Raw genomic sequence first — 19,054 nt, 5'->3', positions numbered from 1 at the left:
TGTTTCCTCTCCTGTAGTTGCTGTCTCTGTCCCACCCTTACCTGGGGCTCTGGGCATGTCCTTTGGTGGGGCTGGCACTGAGCTGACCCTCACTTCAGGACCCCCATCTGTAGGACTGAAACTATTCACTTACTGCTGCAAGGCAGGACTGAGTTCTCAAGACCCCACAGCCAACCCTCCTCCCACCAGTGGCACACTGAAGCCAGCACAAAGCAGAGCTTCCAAAAGGGACCTGACAAAAATCTTCCTAAATACAGAGTCAATCTGAGGGTGTTTCCTAAGACTTGCTAGAGGTTTTTGTCAGAGGAGCTCCTTAACTTCTTGCTTCCTTTTCCTCCTTGGACAGGTCTCCACACTTGATGGCAGCAGATGTCCAACAGCAGCAGCTCCATCAGCCAGTTCCTCCTCCTGCCCTTTGCAGACACACGGGAGCTGCAGCTCCTGCACTTCTGCCTCTTCCTGGGCATCTACCTGGCTGCTCTCCTGGGCAATGGCCTCATCATCCTCACCATAGCCTGTGACCACCACCTCCACACCCCCATGTACTTCTTCCTCCTCAACCTCTCTGTTGCTGACCTTGGCTTCATCTCCACCACTGTTCCCAAATCCATGGCCAATTCCCTGTGGGACACCAGGGCCATTTCCTACACAGGATGTCTGGCTCAAACATTTTTCTTTGTATTTTTGATCTCAACAGAGTTCTGTCTTCTCACAGTCATGGCCTACGACCGCTACGTTGCCATCTGCCACCCCCTGCACTACGGGACCCTCCTGGGCAGCAGAGCTTGTGTCCACATGGCAGCAGCTGCCTGGGGCAGTGGGATTCTCTATTCCATTCTGCACACATCCAGTACATTTTCACTGCCCCTCTGCTGTGGCAATGTCCTTGACCAGTTCTTCTGTGAAATCCCCCAGATCCTCAAGCTCTCCTGCTCAGATGCCTACCTAAGGGAGATTGCAGTCATTGTGGTCAGTGCCTGTTTAACTTTTGGGTGTTTTGTGTTCATCGTGGTGTCCTATGTGCAGATCTTCAGGGCTGTGCTGAGGATCCCCTCGCAGCAGGGACGGCACAAAGCCTTTTCCACCTGCCTCCCTCACCTGGCTGTGGTCACCTTGTTTGTCAGCACTGCTGGGTTTGCCTATCTGAAGCCCCCCTCCATCTCTTCCATATTTCTGGACCTGGTTGTGTCATTTCTTTACTCGGTGTTTCCACCAGCAGTGAACCCCCTCATCTACAGCATGAGGAACCAGGAGCTCAAGGATGCTGTGTGGAAGGTAATGACTGGATGTTTCTAAACAGCAGGGAACTACTCATCTTGTTCTGCATATCACAGGCCATGGAACTCGTATTAGGACCAGTCTGCATTTAGCAGGTTTTTTAATTGTCTTTTTTCCTTCTTTTTTGACTAAGCTTTAATTACATGTTTCACATTCATCCCATTCCTAATGCAGTATTCTCAGCTCTTGGTTCACTCAGACATGGCAGCGGAAGAAACACTCACCTTCCCCAGTACCGGGATTACTGCTAGTCGGTCTCTTCCATCTCCCTCGTCATTCAGGTGTTTCTACCTCTCCTGATGATAAGGCCATGCCTAAGGACAACTTCTCAGCAGACTGGCTGGACGTATGCACTTTACTTTGCTCCCAGGTTTCCACCTCCACTTGCTCTTTGCCCTTCAGATGCTGCTCAACTCCCTGGTTTCTGCTTTGACCTTCAGAGAGCTGGAAAATGTCCCATCTTTCAGAATTCTATTGAACTGCTCTGTCATATCCTGGTTTCGGCCAGGATAGAGTTAATTTTCTTTCTAGTAGCAGGTGGAATGCAAAGTTTGGGAGCTGGGATGAGGACCGTGCTGATCTACCTTGATGTTTCTAGTTGCTGCCAGGCAATCAAAGACTCTTCAATTTTCATATTCCCCTGCTAAGGAGAAGGTAGTGGACACAGCCAGGACAGGTGATCTGAACTGCCCAAAGAGGGGATTCCATTCTAATTACCAGATGCTCGGCATAAGGGTGGGATTGGTGGTGGGAGGAGAAGGCAGCTCCAGGATTCAGGATTTTGGTGACAGTCTGGTTTCAGGATGAGCTCTGTGGTGCAGTGAGAAACCACATTGTGTATCACCAGTTTTGCCTATTTTGCTATTGTTGTCATTTCTCTCTCTCTGCTGTCCCAGTAAACTGTTCCTATCCCAACTCTAAAGGTTTTGGCTTCCTTGTTTTTTCTTCTCCCTCCCTTTCCCGCTGGACACTGGAAGAGCCCAAAAATGAAGTCAGACACTGTTAGGACCATTCCCTTGTCTATGAAAGCCTTTAGCCCCAGGGTTGCTGGGGCTTCTAGTGGGCTACCTGGGGAGGTTTCAGGCCAGTAACTTCATTCATCCCTGCAGCTTTTGTTAAGGATCCGTTGCTCTTCATTTAGCAACATTGGAAGGAATATACTGGTAGAGCCCAGAAGTGTCATCAAGCAATGTTAGGACCATTTGCTGTCTCAGGAAATTCCTCAGCCCAAAGGTTACTAGGGCTTCTAGTGAGCTATCTAGGCAGGTTTAAGGCCAAGAACATCTTTCACACCTCAAACATTTTCTTTGGGAGCTACAGCTGGACTTCTAATGTTTCCAAAAGTGGACACTGTTAGAGTTGCAAAGAGACATCAGGTAATTTTTGGGCTGTTCTGTTGTCTATGAAAGCCCTGAGCTCGAAGGTTCCTGGGGCTGCTAGTGGCCTCCTGGGGAGGTTTCAGGCCAGGAACGTCTTTCAGCACTCAAACCTGTTGTTTTGGTGCTGTACCTGGGCATTTAGCAGTTTCTAAGGTGGACACTGGTAGAGCCTGAAAAGGACATGAGGAGCTTTTAGGATCATTCCCTTGGGTAGGAATCACAGAATCAGAGAATCACAGAACGTTAGGAGTTGGCTGAGACCTCAAAAGATCATCTAGTCCAACCTCCCCTGCCAGAGCAGGATCACCTGGACTAAATCACACAGGAACACATCCAGGCAGGTTTTGAATGTCTATGGAGAAGGAAACTCCACTACCTCACTGAGCAGTCTGTCCCAGTGCTCCATCACCCTCACAGGGAAAAAGTTCCTCCTTACATTCATATGGAACTTCCTCTGCTCCACGTTTCACCCATTGCCCCTTGTCTTATCACTGGCCATCACTGAGAAGAGCCTGGCTCCATCCTCCCAACTCTCACCATTTACATATGTATAAAGGTGAATAATGTCACCCCTCAGTCTCCTCTTCTCCAAGCTCAAGAGGCCCAGCTCCCTCAGCCTTTCCTCATATGGAATCATCTTGGTGGCCCTGCCCTGAACTCAAGGAGTTCTCTATCCTTCTTGAACTGAGGGCCCCAGAACTGGACACAACATTCCAGGTGCGTTCTCACCTGGGCAAGGGGGAGAAAGGCCTCTCTTGACCTACAAACCACACCCCCTCTAATACACCCCAGGGTGTCATTGGCCTTCTTAGCCAGGAGGGCACACTGTGTTGCCTTTCACAAGGCACGGTGACCTGGTTCAGGAACGGCAACGGCGCCACACTCTGGCAGCACGGTCCATCAGCTCACAGACACCAATGTGGTGGACGGCAAATGGCGTTTATTAGCCAGAGGCACGGGGCTTTATACCCCAGGGCTGTGATGCCACTCCCATCCTCTCACCTCACCGGCTACTTGCTTTTGGTTACCTGTGGAGGGGAGGGGTCCTACCTTTCCGTACAAAGTAACATCTTCCGACCACAAAGCCCTATCTACCGACATTTCCCCCCTCCCTATGCCTACTAAAACTCCTTACAGTGCCAGTAAGGTTTTGGTTGGATTGATCTAGTAATCAGACAGTACCATTTAACAAAAATATTTACGACGATTCTTTGGAGTATTTTCCGATCCTGCCATCTCCCGAACACCCATTCCTGTACACACACAAACCCATAGATGGCATGACAAACCCTAAAAGGAAAATCACACAGAGACATTGTGGCCCTTTGCCATGGGGGCTGTTTTGCCGTTGTTTGGATTCTGCTGGTTTGGGAGTCTCGGATGCAGACAGGATGCTTGCTGACTTGTGGTGCTCCTCGTCCACCGGGGTGTGTCGATCACGGGGGCCTCCAATGATCTGATCCTGTGAATAAAAACTCACAGTTTCCATTAGTTTTATTCCGGAGTTCTGGCTTAATGGACTTAAGTGGACACCATTTAATTCTGCCGTCTTTTTTAACAGCAGCATACCCTCGTCCCGTAAGGACCAACCTCCACCACTGTTCCCATTCTCCCAGCTCATTCCTGACTACAACCGGTGGGCCTTCTTCAAGTGCCCGAGTGGCCCAATGTTTTTGGGTAGGACTGTTTACCTCCTCTCCTCTGGGGAACTGATTCAGTGCTAACAGAGCAGTTGCCAACAGGCGTGCTTGGTCTCCTGTAGGAATGGCATTGGTGAAACCCTCTGCCTTTGCTAACACTTCTAATTTAGATTTTACTGTTTGGTTTCCTCGCTCGACTATGGCTTCCCCTGTGCTATTGTACGGGATGCTGTACGTTAAGGTAGAGCCCCATTTCTGAGCAAATGCCTTGACTGATTTGGAGACAAAGTTTGAGCCATTGTCTGTTTTAATCTGATTAGGGATGCCAAGCCATGCCATGGCTGTTAGCCAGTGCTGAATGGTCGCTTTCGAGTCTGCTTTTAGGTGTTGCATTACTACGATCACCCCACTATGTGTGTCTACAGTTACTGCAGATGTTGACACACCAGGCCCTGACATGGCTAAGCAAAGCTTAGCTGCGAACATTGAGTCAGTCACTATGTTGAGGTGCTCCGTTGGAAACAGTACGCACACCAGCACAATGGCCATTGCTTCTAGCTGCTGTACTGAAAGTGTATAGTCAGTCATTTTAACGCAGTGCCATTCTTCTGCTTGCCATACCGCAGCCGCTGTTGAGGTTGCTGAGGATGCATCTGTAAAGACCGTTGGTCCCTGTTGGGGTCGGTCCAGGACCTTTTGTGTAAGGTTGATGTCAATAACCGTCAGCATCTGAGTCCACGGGGGCTTTGTAGCATACCCAATTTCTCCTCCATATCCGGCCAAGGCTATGGCCAGGTACTCTGACATTGCCACTGACTGTGCTGGAAGCTGTTTGCGAAAGGGTAGGTATATCTTGGCTGGTTCGATGCCCAGGTGTCTTAGGGCAAGTTTTCTGCCTTTCATGATGAGGTTACCAAGGCATTCGACTCCTGGTGAGAATGCACGCGACGACTTCCCCAGGACTACCCACTGTATCGGTTGAGCTTTTTCAGGGGGGCCTTGGGCTAGTGCTCCTACTCCCCCTCCGTCTGAGAAGTATACATACAGATCAAGTTGGATGTCTGGGTTCCATCTGGTGAGCGTGCTTGATGATATCTGTTGCTCAATAAAATTGAGAGAGTTCATTGCCTCTGCTCTCAAGGATTTTTGCTCCCATGGGTTTTTTCCCTTTAAAAGATCGTACATGGGGTTCATGATTTCTGGATGGATCAGGACAATATTACGGAGCCATTTCAAGGATCCCACTAACTGCTGCATATCATGGAGCATTTTAATGTTTCGGCAGATTTTTATTAGAGGTGGGGTTACGTAGGAACTTGTTATCCCCACTCCCAGGAAACTTACACATGGTCCCCTTTTGATTTTCACGCTCGTGATTTCGAACCCGTTTGATTTCAGAGTCTCTGAGACCGTTGTGACTAACTGGTCTACCTGATTTCCTGTTGGTGCAGTGATCAAGATGTCGTCCATGTACTGAATGATGGTCGCAGTCAGGTTGCTGCGTCGGACCAGTGCCAGTGCTCGATCCACTGTGATCTGGCAGATAGTGTGCGAGTTGATCATTCCCTGAGGCAGCACCTTCCACTGGAAGTGCAGGTTAGGACGTTGGCTTTTTGGGAACACGACAGAAAAAGCAAACCGCTCCCTGTCCTCCTCATGCAAAGGGATAGAGAAAAAACAGTCTTTAATGTCAAGGACGGCACAAGGTTGCCCATTCAGTACCATAGAGTTCATGGGCAGCAGTGTTTGGACAGGACCCATAGGTTGAATTCTCTTACTTACTTCCCGCAAGTCATGTAGGAGGCGAAACCCCTCACCGGTTCGTTTGTGTATTACAAAAACTGGGGTGTTCCATGGGCTAATTGATGTGACCTCGTTGTAGCTCGCGGTCGACTAGCTCGAGAAGCGCATCCATTCGAGGCTTTGGCAGGGGCCACTGCTCGACCCACACCGGGTCGGATGATTTCCATGTCAGTTTAATTGGTGGGAGTGGGTATACTGCAGTGGCCCTTACTATAAATTTGTTACCCTGGCTTTCAATAGGGCTAAAGCGTCCCTTCCCAACAAGGGTGGGACTCTTGACATGACATATGGAAAGAGGATGTTTTTTTTCTCGTTCCTGTTCAGTATGGAGTGTGATTGCTATCAATTGAGTGCTCTTTCTGGCTAGGGTTAGTCCCCCAACTCCTCCCACCATGGGGGCATTTTCCAATTTCCAGTGTGGGGGCCAGTACATTTCGGGGATGACTGTGACGTCTGCTCCGGTATCAATTAAAAAGGGAACACTGATGGTGGTGTCATCTAAAGTATTGTAAAGGGAGCAGACTCCCCACACCACTGACGAGTTGTCACATTTTACGGTTAGGGCCACCCTGGGGTCCCGACCCCAGAGGGTAGTCCCTGCTGTCCCTGAGGCAAAGGTAGGTCTGCCTGCAATGTTGGTTGGACTATATAATTGTTCGCTTCTTGAGGGGGCAACGAGTTCAGAATCGCCTTCCCCCATTTGTGGCTGATATAATTGGGCCACCACATGTCCCACTCGGGAGAGAACTGGGTGCGGCCCGAAAGTCCCCTCCCTTTGAAGTTTCCCTGATTGTTACACCCACAAACCTTGGCAAAATGTCCCCTTCTCCCACAAGCCCAACATGGTCCCCTGGGCCGAGTTTGGCGTGGGGAGAGCGCTATTGGTGGATTTCCAGACTGAGGGCAATTTCTCCCAATGTGACCTGCCTGACCGCATTTAAAACACACCACTGCATTGGCTACTAGGGCGTGAACAGCTGCCTGGATTGGCACTAAATGTTCTTCCCTCACAACATGCTTAATCATGTCCCCAATATTTGACCCTGCTGGTAGTGATCGGAGAATTTCTTTGGTTGCCGAATTACACTGCTGACGTCAGCATTCTGCTACGACCGGGCCTTTTGCTTCCGGAGGCAGCGCTGACGAGTGTACTGGTGCTTGGAGGTGATCCACAAATTGTGTGAAGCTTTCGCTTTCGCTCTGCTTTATTGTGGCCCATGGTGATGGCCTAGTGATGGCTCTAGACACTGCACGAATAGCTTCTCTGGCTGCACGAGTAGTTGCCGCGACCTCAGGGGCCCGTAAGCCCTGTGCTTGTGCCTGAGGGGTAAGCATTGCTGGATCTGTACCCAGTAGCCGCTGCAGGCTAGAGTTACGCAGAACATGATCGTCCCCAACTGCTTGGGCCAGTAGCCTCGTACAGTTCTCCTTCCATTCTTGTTTAAAAACGATCATTCCTGCCCCGTCAAAAATCAGTCTACAAGTTTGTTTTATATCAAAGGGAAGTAGGTTGTCTCCTCCAAAACCCCCATCTATGAGGGTGGAGACCATGGCCGAATTAAGCCCCTTATCCGCAATTGCTGTAACGATCGCTTGTGTATCCTTAGTGTTTAGTGGCGAGTGAGCCCTCTGTCTCCCGGGCATCACCCGGACCGGGAACGCTGACGCGGCAGATGGTGCCCAATTGGCACACGCAATTTGTATCTTTTCCAATCCGTAAGAGGCATGTTTTCCCCTAATGATTCTTTTTTAATTTGGATGCGAATATTTTTGCTTTTGATTTTGCCTATTCTGATTTCCTCCTCCTCTTCTGAGCTGGAATTGGTTACGAGCCGCTCGCCCTGACTAGTATCTGACTCTGAGCCAGAACTCGACTGACCGGCCACTTCCTGTTTTCCCCTCCTTTTTGTCGGGCTCCGACCCCGCCCACCAGCTTTGTGGGTGGGTCTTTGTTCCCGGCCCCTCGACCCACCCCTCCTCCTCAGCAGGTTCTGATTGGCTTTCCGACTGTCACTCACACTCTTGTCCCTTCCTTCTCTATTTCTACCGCCCTTCTCTTCCCCTTCCCTTTCACGTGAGCTAGCCAGCTCTGGAATTTCCTCCCTTTTTGCGCCAAAAGTATTTTTGTCCCGCCCTTCTCTGCCGGCGCCTTCTTGGGGAGCACGTGGCGGCAGTCATTTTTCCTGAGATTCTGATCTTTTAGCAGCAGCCCTAACCTCCTCGGCTAGCCCACCCCAGAGAGATTTCGCTCGCTCCTGTCCCTTCGTAAGAGATTTCGCTCGTTCCTGCCCCCCCGCAAAAGTTTTAGCTCGGTCCTGACTCTCCGTGAGCAGATCAGGGTTCGGGTATGGAGACAGCGTATTGCCCTCTCAATCTTTGGGCTCGGCAGGCTTATCACCATCTGGGGGCTGCAAAGTTTGTCTGGCCGCCCCGATGCCCAATTTTGGGGTGACCAACAAACATTCTTTCACCGCCCTCCAAGTGTCCTGCTCTTGTATCACTTTCCGGAGGGTCTGCACGACTCTCTCCCACGATTTCAGATTTTTCCCACTGCCGGAGGACATAGTTTCCTCTGCTAAAACTTTAGTACATTTATCCCACACCTCAGGATGGAGAATATCAACTGGCTGGTCGATGACCCCGATTTTTAAAACTCTCACAACAGCGAGAGTAAAATCTTTAGCCTCACACTCAATACCCCACTACGTAACCAATCCCAATACGACCTTCACAAGGGCTTCCATCCTCCTTGTGGGTCCGAGGGCGTCTCCTCCGCCGGGCTGGTCCCACCGCTCCGGCCACCGTTCACCTCAGGCAGGCGAGTTTCCCGGGTTCTGGCACCAAATGTTGCCTTTTCTTTAGGCGCGGCGACCTGGTTCAGGAACAGCAACGGCACCACACTCTGGCAGCACGGTTCATCAGCTCACAGACACCAATGTGGTGGACAGCAAATGGCATTTTTTAGAGAGGGGCACAGGGCTTTATACCCCAGGGATCGGGTGTCACTTCCGTCCGCTTAACTCACCGGCTACCTGCTATTGGTTGTCTAAGGAGAGTGGGGAGTCCTACCTTTCCATACAGCCCGAAATCTTCCAACCGCAAGACCCTATCTACCGACACGGTGCTTCCCAATTGCTTTCCCCAATCTATTACTGCCAGTGAGTTGGCATATGATGCTGGTGCACTCCACACAGACTTACACCACATGGGTGAGGAACATTGGACTTCATCAGGATTGGTGGGTAGCTGCAGATCATCAGGATCATAGTAATTCATCGCTCACATGGCTAAACCCCTCAAATACTGCACACTCTGCTCTGTGGTCATGCACTTGACTGGCCAACACATGACATCTACACCAAACAGGTACCTTTTCCCCACACTGGACAGAAGTGGCCTCCAGAGGCTGAGGGCTTGAGACTTCTTTCCAATCTCCTTGTCAATGACTCCTTTTCTGAACAGGGATCCCAGCTGCTCGGCCTCCCTGCCTTCAAATTCCAGGCTGTGTGCCCCATTGTCACAGCATCGGAGTAGCCAGGTGATGATGTGCTCCCCTGGAAGGCAGCTGAAATCTTTTCTCATTTCTCCCAGCTCACTGATGTACAAGGATCAGGTTATAATGCTCATTCCCGGAGGAGAAACAGACAGACGCTCTGTGGGTTTGGAGGAAGACAGTTTACTGACAAAATGTGAAAAAATGATAACAGCAAATCACAAACTACACTCACATCCAGAGATAACACAGAGGACTCTACTGACCAAAGGATCACAAGGTACTGCACAACACAAGGGCAAACCAAAGGCCCCAGCCACACTCAGACTGTCCTTAAGGAAACCATGAGTGCCTCTCCCCAACCAGCCACCTTGATGGGGGAGAGATGTCAGGTGGTGTGGAAAACAGCCTGGACTAACTCAGCTCAGCTGTGCTAACTCAGGTCACCTCTGCTAACTTAGCTCACCTCTGCTGGCTGCTTGGGGAGGCTAACTATTGCCTGGCCAGAAACAGGACAGCTGTGCATTTAATCTCCCCTGTCTGTCACACAGTTCTACCTGTCCAAAGTCAATTGACCATTGTTCCAACAGTGGATCTGCACTCCAGTGCTTCTGGTTGCTCTCTAGATTTCCCTTCCTCTTTCCCTTTGACCATTCAGACACCTCTCAACAATCCAGCTGCTGCTCTGAGTTTCAGGGAGTTAAACCCTTGCCTTTCTGGCAGTTGTCTGACTCATTCTGTCTTTAGCCAGCTCTTGAGTTGTGGTGATTTCACAGTCTCCTTCCTCTCACAAAAAAAATCATTTCTCACATGGTTAAGCTTTATGGCAGGTGAACCTCACTGGTGTCAGATTGCCCTTGGCACAGAGTGAGGAGTGTTTAATCTAACGGTGAATCTTGTCAGGTCTCTTCTGTTGGTGGGAAAATAACTCCCTGTGTGCTGCCTGTGTGCAGCCAGTTCTCTAAGGAAAGCAGGGGAGCTGGTACAGAGGGGCTGTAATGCCCCACTGCGGAGTGCAGAGAGAGACCTGAAGTAAGGACAAGGGATGCAAGTCCCAGTTGGCTGGTGAGAGTCATGGTGGGCTTGTGGAGATGTGCAGCAAGGTTGTCCTCACTGTGTCAGACCACAGAGGGCCATTTTCCACAACAGTCCAGACCTCCTTAGGAGGCACCCTGAATCAATCTCAGTCAGATGTTGTCACCTCTCCTCTACAGTGAAAATAATAACCTACACCCTTAAAAAGAAATCAATTTTACTCTGAGCTCCCTTTGAAACAGCTTCAACGGTCTGTCCATCTCTTGAAGACCTGAATATAATTACATGAAGAGACATAGCTCGTTAGGGCTTGCTTGTTAGTTTAATGAGCCCTGGGGTGCATTTGCTGCTGAGTCCTTGAAGCTCAGGTACTGAGAGGAAATTACACAACAAACTCCATGTCAAAAGTAGAAGCCAAAGTACCTGAAGTATTAATGAGTCCCGCTGAGAGCAATTGCTGGCTGAGCCTCCCCAGGGACTCGTTAGAACAGGTAATTGGAGGCCATGTTGGCTGGTAGGCAAAGGCAATGTACAAGAAGCTGAGATGCTGAAGAAAGCCCTGGGTTGGTTTGATGAAGCATAAAGTCCAAGCCCTGACCCCCAGCCCCAGGGAAGACAGGTCCTTGTCCCTCAGGCATTGCTCAGGCTCTTCCTGGGGCATCGTGGGGTGTGTAACGCTGAGGGGAGAACAGGATGAGAGTTTCTCCTCATTGTTGGTCCAAAGCCCAGCTAGAAATTCATCTGTCCTCCATTTAAATAAATGAAAGACCAGGGAGACCCTCCATCCCCTATCAGATTCAGGAGGAAACATTGTGGAAAGATGAGGCCAAGGCTGAGGTGCTTAATGAAATCTTTGCCACTGTCTTTAGTAATAGGAGCAGTTGTACAGAGAGAATCCAATTCCCTGAGCTAGGAGACAGGGACAGGGAGCAGAATGACCCCACCTCAATCCAGGAGGAGATGGTCCTGCTGCACCACAGAGATGTGCAGAGATCTGTGGGGCTGAATGGGATGCAGCCAAGGGTGCTGAAAGAGCTGGCAAGGGGGGTTCACCAAGCCACTTTCCATCAGTCCTGGCTGACTGGAGAGATACCAGCAGACTGGAAATCAGTCAACATAACCCCCTATATAAGCAGGGAGAGAAGAATGATCAGGGAAATTACAGGCCTGATAGTTTGACTTCAGTCCCAGGGAAGCTGATGGATCAGATCATCCTGAGCAGCATTAAGCAGTTCATGGAGAACCCACAAGTGATCAGGCCCAGTCAGCTTGGGTTCATAAGGGTAAATCCTGTTTGATCAACCGCATCTCCCTCACAGGGTGACCTGCTTCTTGGACAAGGGAAGGGCTCTGGATGTTGTCTACCTTGACTTTAGCAAGGCCTTGGACACAGTTTCCCACCACCTTCTCCTAGAGAAGCTTGCTGCTTGTGGCTTGGAAACTGTGGTGGTTCAGCCCCAAACAATGGCTGAGCACCACATGCTGCTCATTCACTCCAGGAGGAGAAACAGACAGAGATTTTGTGGGTTGGGATAGGGACAGTTTGCTGACAAAAGCACCATAAAAGGGGAACAATAACAGCCCCAAATGCACTCACACCCAGGTATAGCACAGAGGGTACCTTACAAACCCAACAATAACAGAGTGCTGCACCATGCCATGACCACCCCTCTCCAGCCAGCCCCTTTGACAGTGTCCTGATTTCAGCTGGGTTGGAGTTAATTTCTATTCTAATTGCGGATGGAATGCCATGTTTGGGAGTTGGGAGGAGAGCAGTGCTGATAACACCCTGATGTTTCTGGTTGTTGCCAAGCAATCAAGGACTTTTCAGTTGTTCCTATTTCCCTACTAAGGAGAAGGAAGGGGACACAGCCAGGACAGGTGACCCAGGCTGGCCAAAGGGGGTATTCCATGCCGATTATATCATGCTCAGCATAAAAGAGGAGGCTGGTGGGAGGAGGAGGAGGCAGTTCCAGGACGTGCAGTTTTGGGGACGGTCCCGTTTTCAGGACAGTTCTGGGCTGCATGGCCTGAGTTGTGTGGTTCAGTGAGAAACTGCATTGTGTATCACCAGTTTCATATATTTTGCCTACAAAGTCCTGTTATCATTGTTATATCTATTTCTGCTATTCTAGTAAACTATCCTTATCCCAACCTGCGGGGTTTTGTTTCCTTGGATTTGGGTTTTTTCCCCTTTCCCTTCCGTCTCCCTCCCCCCCATAACTTCCCACACACACACACTCCCTTTTAAAGAACAAGGAACTGTGTGGTGCTCAGCTCTCAGCTGGGGCAAAACCACATCTACTAAAATCCAAAACAAACCTATTCTTAAGAACATGAAAATTCTTACATTAAAGTTCTATTAATTGTCTCTTAAGTGACATCTCCATCAATCTATTCAGCATGATTACATTTCATTGAGTCAACAGGGCCAGCAATACAATGAAGAAGATGATGACCTGGTTGCTGCTTAGAAACATCCAGTCCTCAGTTTCCACATGGCATCCTTGAGCTCCTGGTTCCTCATGCTGTAGATGAGGGGGTTCACTGCTGGTGGAAACACCGAGTAAAGAAATGTCACTACCAGGTTAAATGGTCTTTGGAGACTGGACAGGGGCCAATGGCTCCAAGTTGGAACAAAGGAAAGGTGACAGAGCCCTGGGACAGTCTGCTGAGTGGGTAGTAGAGTCTCCTTCTCTGGAGATATTCAAGACCCATCTGGATGCCGACCTGTCCGACCCATCCGAGGACTCTGCTTTTGAAGGAGGGGGCTTGGACTGGATGATCTCTGGAGGTCCCTTCCAACTCCAAGAATTTTGTGAATCCCTGAATCTATAGGGAGGAGATTGAGGTGGGTTTCAGGTAGACCAACATGTCAGTGCTGACAAAGAAGAAGTCCACTCCCATGTAAGGAAGGGATGTAGAAAAGTCTTTGTGTTTTCCCTGCTCCAAGGGGATCCTCAGCACAGCCCTGAAGATCTGCACATAGGACACCACAATGAACACAAATCACCCAAACAAGCTCTGGCCACAATTTCCCTGAGCGTGGCCCGTGAGCAAGAGAGTTTGAGGATCTGGGGGATTTCACAGAAGAACTGGTCAGCAGCATTGCCCTTGCAGAGGGGGAGTGAAAATGTATTGGCTGTGACAATATATTTACTAAGAAATTAAAAATTATCTGCTGCTTTTTGCTGTCAGAGAAAGGAGAGAGAAAGTGTAAGGAACTTTGCTGACAACAAGGTCAGTGATGTAGGGGGAGAAGGTCCTCCAAGCCCCATAGCAGAGATTCCACTGCAGCCCATGCAGAAGACCATGGTGAATGACGCTGTTCCCCCTCAGCCCATGCTGGATGATGTGGAACAGTGATTCTACATGCAGCCTGTAGACATCACAGTGCTCAGGCAGGTGCAGACACCTGAAGGAGGCTGTGACCTCATAGGAAGCCTGTGCTGGAGCAGGTTTGCTGGCAGGGCTGTGGAGGACCAAGGCTGGAGCAGTCTGGTGCTGAAGGATGGCACCCCATTAAAGTGACCCACCCTGGAGCAGCTGGTGATGATCTGAATCTATGTGGGAAGAACTTGGAGGGGTTCATGCAGGACTGTCTCCTGTGGGTGGAACCCAAAGCTGGAGCACGGGGAGACTGTGAGGAGTCCTCCCATGAGGGGGAAGGAGCGGCTGAGACAATGTGTGATGAACTGACCCCAATGCCCATTCCCCATCCTCTTGTGCTGCTCAGTTAGAGGAAGGAGAGAATTGGAGAGTGAAGGGGACCCTGGGAAAAACAGGGAGGGATGGTTGTGGGTATCTTATTTATTATTTTCTTTTTCATTCCTCTGCTCTCTTTGATTGGCTAACGAATTAGATGGGTTTATGGAGAGTAACTCAGGAGAGTGACCTCTGCATGATCTCTCCCTGTCCTTATCTTGACCTTTTGTTACATCTTCTTTCCCTTATGCAGCAGAGGAAGGGGAGTGATAGAGCAGCTTTGGTGAGCACCTGGGTCAACTCCCCTCTACAAGAGGTTGAAAGGAAGAAGTACATGGGCATGTGGAGTCAATGGTCATAGGCTACAGTAATGATCATTAAATTCTTGCCCAGGAGAGCAGCCAGGTAGATGCCCAGGAAGAGCCAGAAGTGAAGGAGCTGCAGCTCCCGTGTGTCTGCAAAGGGCAGGAGGAGGAACTGGCTGATGGAGCTGCTGTTGGACATATGCTGACTCTGGGTATGGAAAAGCCTTGTAGAAGTAAAAGACAGGAGTGAGGAGAGATTTATAACATGGAAAACTACAATCTTGATTTATCTCACAAACTCCCAGGTGTGCATGAGGAGCAGAAGCCTCTGGCATGGGCTCCCAAAGAGTCATTCCTGGTCTTCAGTTTTGGGTACAGGTGAATGGAGGTGACACACAGTTTCCATCAGATCAAGTCCACTCTCATGGAGAAGGGGATCGTGGAAACTTGTCTCTACCCCAGTAATTCCCATGGGAGCTGGGAAAAGCAGCTCCATGGCAGAAGGAGCCTATTTGTGCCACCAGAACTGTGACAAGAGGAATCCCAGCACATGTGGGTTTGTGGCAGCCATAGGTCAGAGCTGCATCCCCTTCCAGCCCCAGGGCTGCAAAGCAAGGATGAGGGGTCTAGAGTGACTCCAAGAGGGGGAAAGAGTTGCTACATGGGGTTCGTGTCTTACACGAGAACCAGGAAAGGTGATTGTACTGCCCAGCTCTGGTTTGATCAGGAGAAAGGACTCTGCTGGACACAAGGGTTTCTCCCCACCCAGGGGAGAGAAAGTCAGTAAAGACTTAGTGTCTTTCCAATTAGTTTCCTTGGAGCTCCAGGGACACCTCACAGGACACTCTGGGGAATGGAGTATGTGACGTATTCGCCTGCTCCTCTGCTGTGAGCTGGGCTGGGCTCCTGGGATGGAGGGAGCTCACTGCAACCCAGCAGCCCTGACAAGAGACAGCTCTGTCCAGGAGCAGCTCCTCTGCCAAGCACACAGGGCTGGGGACACTGCCTGTAGGCACCGAGGGGAGACCTGTGAGGCTGAGATTGCTGATGGATGCTGAGAGCTCACTGGAGGAGAAATCTCCACAGCCTCTCCCTGGTATGTCTGTGGGTGCAGGGCAATGCAGGTTCTGCTCCTGGAGGGATCTCCTAAAGCTGGGACATGGGGCAGTGTGTGGGGTCTGTCAGGAGGACAGGTTCTCTGTTGGACCAGAAAGTGCTGCCTGGAAGGGATGCCCTTCTGCCCCATCAGAGGGACAGGGCAGGACAGCTGTCTTCTCCTGGGCATGGCTGCAGAGGTGTGAAGCAGCGTGTGCACCCAGGGGTGCCCAGGGCTGTCCTTATGAGCAGGGTCCCTTCACCCCGGGGGTTGTGTGCTGGGGCAGGGACTCTGCTGCTGACTGGTGAGCTTTCCACAGGGACAGACAAGGACCTCTGGGTTGAAGGAGTGACCAAGGGAAGAGCACCCTAACGTCCTTCTACTGCAATAAAGTGCTGCATAGGTCAACTTTGCTCCCAGCTCCAGCTGATCCTTGAGAAATTCCAAAGGGAATTCCAAAAATAACATCAAGGAAGAATTTTCCTGCCTGGGACAGTCTTTGCGTTGACTTTACCTCTCCAGTGGGCTGTGCTGGATGTGGTATATTAGAACTTATTTCTCCTCTCTAGAAAGTCCACATCAGAGGATTTCCAGATCCCAGAACACACAGAGGTTGCCTGGGGCAGTGCCCTGATGCTGAGCTGTAGGACAGGTTGGATGAGGTCTGTGGGTACAGAGCAGGAGGTGACATGGGCCAAGAGAAGCAGCTGTAGGGACAGCTCCAGGCAGCGGAGAGGATGTCAGGGAGGGAGAAAGAAGGAGATGCTCCAAGAGATGCCCTGGCAGTGGGGATTTGGTACCTCCCTGATATCCCCCACAGTGCAGACACCGATATTCTACAGGAACACCAGGGTGTGATCACAGAGCATCCAGCACAGACAGGGCAGCTGAGACCAGGGCTGATGGACAGAGCAGCTCTCCCCACTCTGCACTCAGGGGAAGGTTTCACTGGCACTGCAGTTCTGACACAAGAAACACTTCTTAGTTACAGTCAGAAGAAAACCAAATCTCCAAAGCTCTCCTTTGTCCTTGGGTGAAACTGGAGTGACAGTTCTGAAAAGCTCCTTCCTATCCACAGGGGATTTAGTCTGAGATCACACCATCCTACTGTTTACTGACTGCTGCCAGGCAGGACTGAGTTCTTGAGAGCCACAGCCAACCCTCCTCCCAGCAGTGGCACGCTCAAGCCAGCACAAAACAGACCTCCCAAAAGGGACCTGCCCAATATCTTCCTGAATCCAGAGAGTCAATGTTCTTCCTGAATACAGAGTCAATGTGAATTGAAAGAGGCTTTCCTCAAAGAAGAGTTCCCTAACTTCTCACTGTGCCTTTTCCTCCTCTGACAGTTCTTCACAGTTGACAGCACCAGATGTCCAACAGCAGCTCCATCAGCCAGTTCCTCCTCCTGCCCTTTGCAGACACACGGGAGCTGCAGCTCCTGCACTTCTGCCTCTTCCTGGGCATCTACCTGGCTGCTCTCCTGGGCAATGGCCTCATCATCATCACCATAGCCTGTGACCACCACCTCCACACCCCCATGTACTTCTTCCTCCTAAACCTCTCTGTTATTGACCTTGCCTACATCTCTACCACTCTTCCCAAATCCATGGTCAATTCCTTGTGGGACACCAGGGCCATTTCCTACACAGGATGTGTGGCTCAACTCTTTTTCTTCCTATTTTTGATCTTCACAGAGTTCTGTCTTCTCACTGTCATGGCCTATGACCGCTACGTTGCCATCTGCCACCCCCTGCACTACGGGACCCTCCTGGGCAGCAGAGCTTGTGTCCACATGGCAGCAGCTGCCTATGGCAGTGGGTTTCTCAATGCTGTGCTGCACACAGCCAACACATTTTCACTGCCCCTCTGCAAGGGCAATGCTGTTGACCAGTTCTTCTGTGAAATCCCCCAGATCCTCAAGCTCTCCTGCTCAGATGCCTACCTCAGGGAAACTAGAGTCATTGTGTTCAATGTCTGTTTGGCTTTTGGGTGTTTTGTGTTCATTGTGGTGTCCTATGTGCAGATCTTCAGGGCTGTGCTGAGGATCCCCTCAGAGCAGGGACGGCACAAAGCCTTTTCCACCTGCCTCCCTCACCTGGCTGTGGTCTCCTTGTTCCTCAGCACTGGCATGTTTTCCGACCTGAAGTCCCCCTCCATCTCCTCCCTATTTCTGGACCTGGTAGTGGCATTTCTTTACTCGGTGTTTCCACCAGCAGTGAACCCCCTGATCTACAGCATGAGGAACCAGGAGCTCAAGGATGCCATGTGGAAACTGATGACTGGATCATTCTAAGCAGCAATAACATACTACTCATCTTCTTCTTCATAATTCTGGCCATGTATCTCCTGTTATACTTAGTCTATATTTATTAGGGTTTTTAATTTTGTGGGGTTTTTTTTCTTCCTGGTTCATGTAAGATATGATATTATTGGGCCAAATTCATCCCATTCATAATGAAGTATCACCTGGTCTTGTGGGACACAGACACTGTGTAATGACATGCTGTTCCTTCTTATTTTTTTCCCCATATATTTATAAATATATTTGCAAGCACTTTTTCATCAGCTGAATCTCTCAACTACTTATTTGGAAATGACAATGGTTTCCCTCCATGTCAGAACAGAAATACACAGGATTGGTACCGCTGGCAGCAGAAGATACACTCACCTTACCCTGTACCTGCATTACCAGTAGTCTGTCTCTTTCATCTCTCATCATTCATGTGTTTCCAGCTATCCTGATGATATGGCCATGATGAAGGGCATCTTTTCAGCAGATTGGCTGGATGTCTGCACTTCACTTTGCTCACAGGTTTTCACCTCCTCTTGCTCTTGAGTCGTTCAGATGCCGTTCAGCTCTCTGGTATCTGCTTTGAGCTTCAGAGAGCTGGAAACATCCCATCTCTCAGAAGTCTAATGAACTGTTCTGTCAGAAGGTCGGTGTGTTGATCAGTGACCTTTCTATGTATCTGATTCAAACTGTTCTGGGAGAGAATCTCCTCTGAAAGCTGACCCCCTTCACACGCTGCTTGGCCGTAGCAGGCAGCTGAGGAGAGAGATTTCATGGGTATTAAACTGTGTCATGTTGAACTGCTGTTTGTTGTCAGAGAAATCTGTCTGTGCCTGTGAGCACAGATGATGCCAGGAAAAGTGTTGGGAGTCCCAGGAGGCCAGTGAAGGAACTGCTGGGCTTGGGGAAAAGCAAGGGTCTCCATCGAGGGTTGGATGTCCAGAACTCTTTAGGAGACTCCTGGACAAACATCCTTTGTAGAATGCTGCTAAAACATCTTCCATGAACTGAAAAAAGACAGAACCATTTT

The 19,054-nt window shown here is 50.0% G+C and overlaps 2 protein-coding genes across 2 annotated transcripts; both read left to right on the top strand.

Moving 5' to 3' along the window:
- Positions 1-369: 369 nt before the first annotated feature.
- On the top strand, positions 370-1,296 carry LOC311202437 (olfactory receptor 14J1-like; the record flags this gene model as incomplete). The annotated part of the gene is made up of 1 exon (XM_084277023.1): positions 370-1,296. One exon carries the CDS (start codon positions 370-372, stop codon positions 1,294-1,296), a length of 927 nt encoding a protein of 308 aa, XP_084133149.1.
- Positions 1,297-17,103: 15,807 nt separating this feature from the next.
- On the top strand, positions 17,104-18,027 carry LOC311202436 (olfactory receptor 14C36-like; the record flags this gene model as incomplete). The annotated part of the gene is made up of 1 exon (XM_084277022.1): positions 17,104-18,027. The coding sequence occupies one exon, from the start codon at positions 17,104-17,106 to the stop codon at positions 18,025-18,027; it is 924 nt and encodes a 307-aa protein (XP_084133148.1).
- Positions 18,028-19,054: the final 1,027 nt, after the last annotated feature.

The sequence above is a fragment of the Gallinula chloropus genome, assembly GCF_964237585.1.
Source record: "Gallinula chloropus genome assembly, chromosome: 30".
Classification (NCBI taxonomy): Eukaryota; Metazoa; Chordata; class Aves; order Gruiformes; family Rallidae; genus Gallinula; species Gallinula chloropus.
Note: the sequence above shows the minus strand (reverse complement) of the source record. Positions and strands in the feature narration are given on the sequence as shown.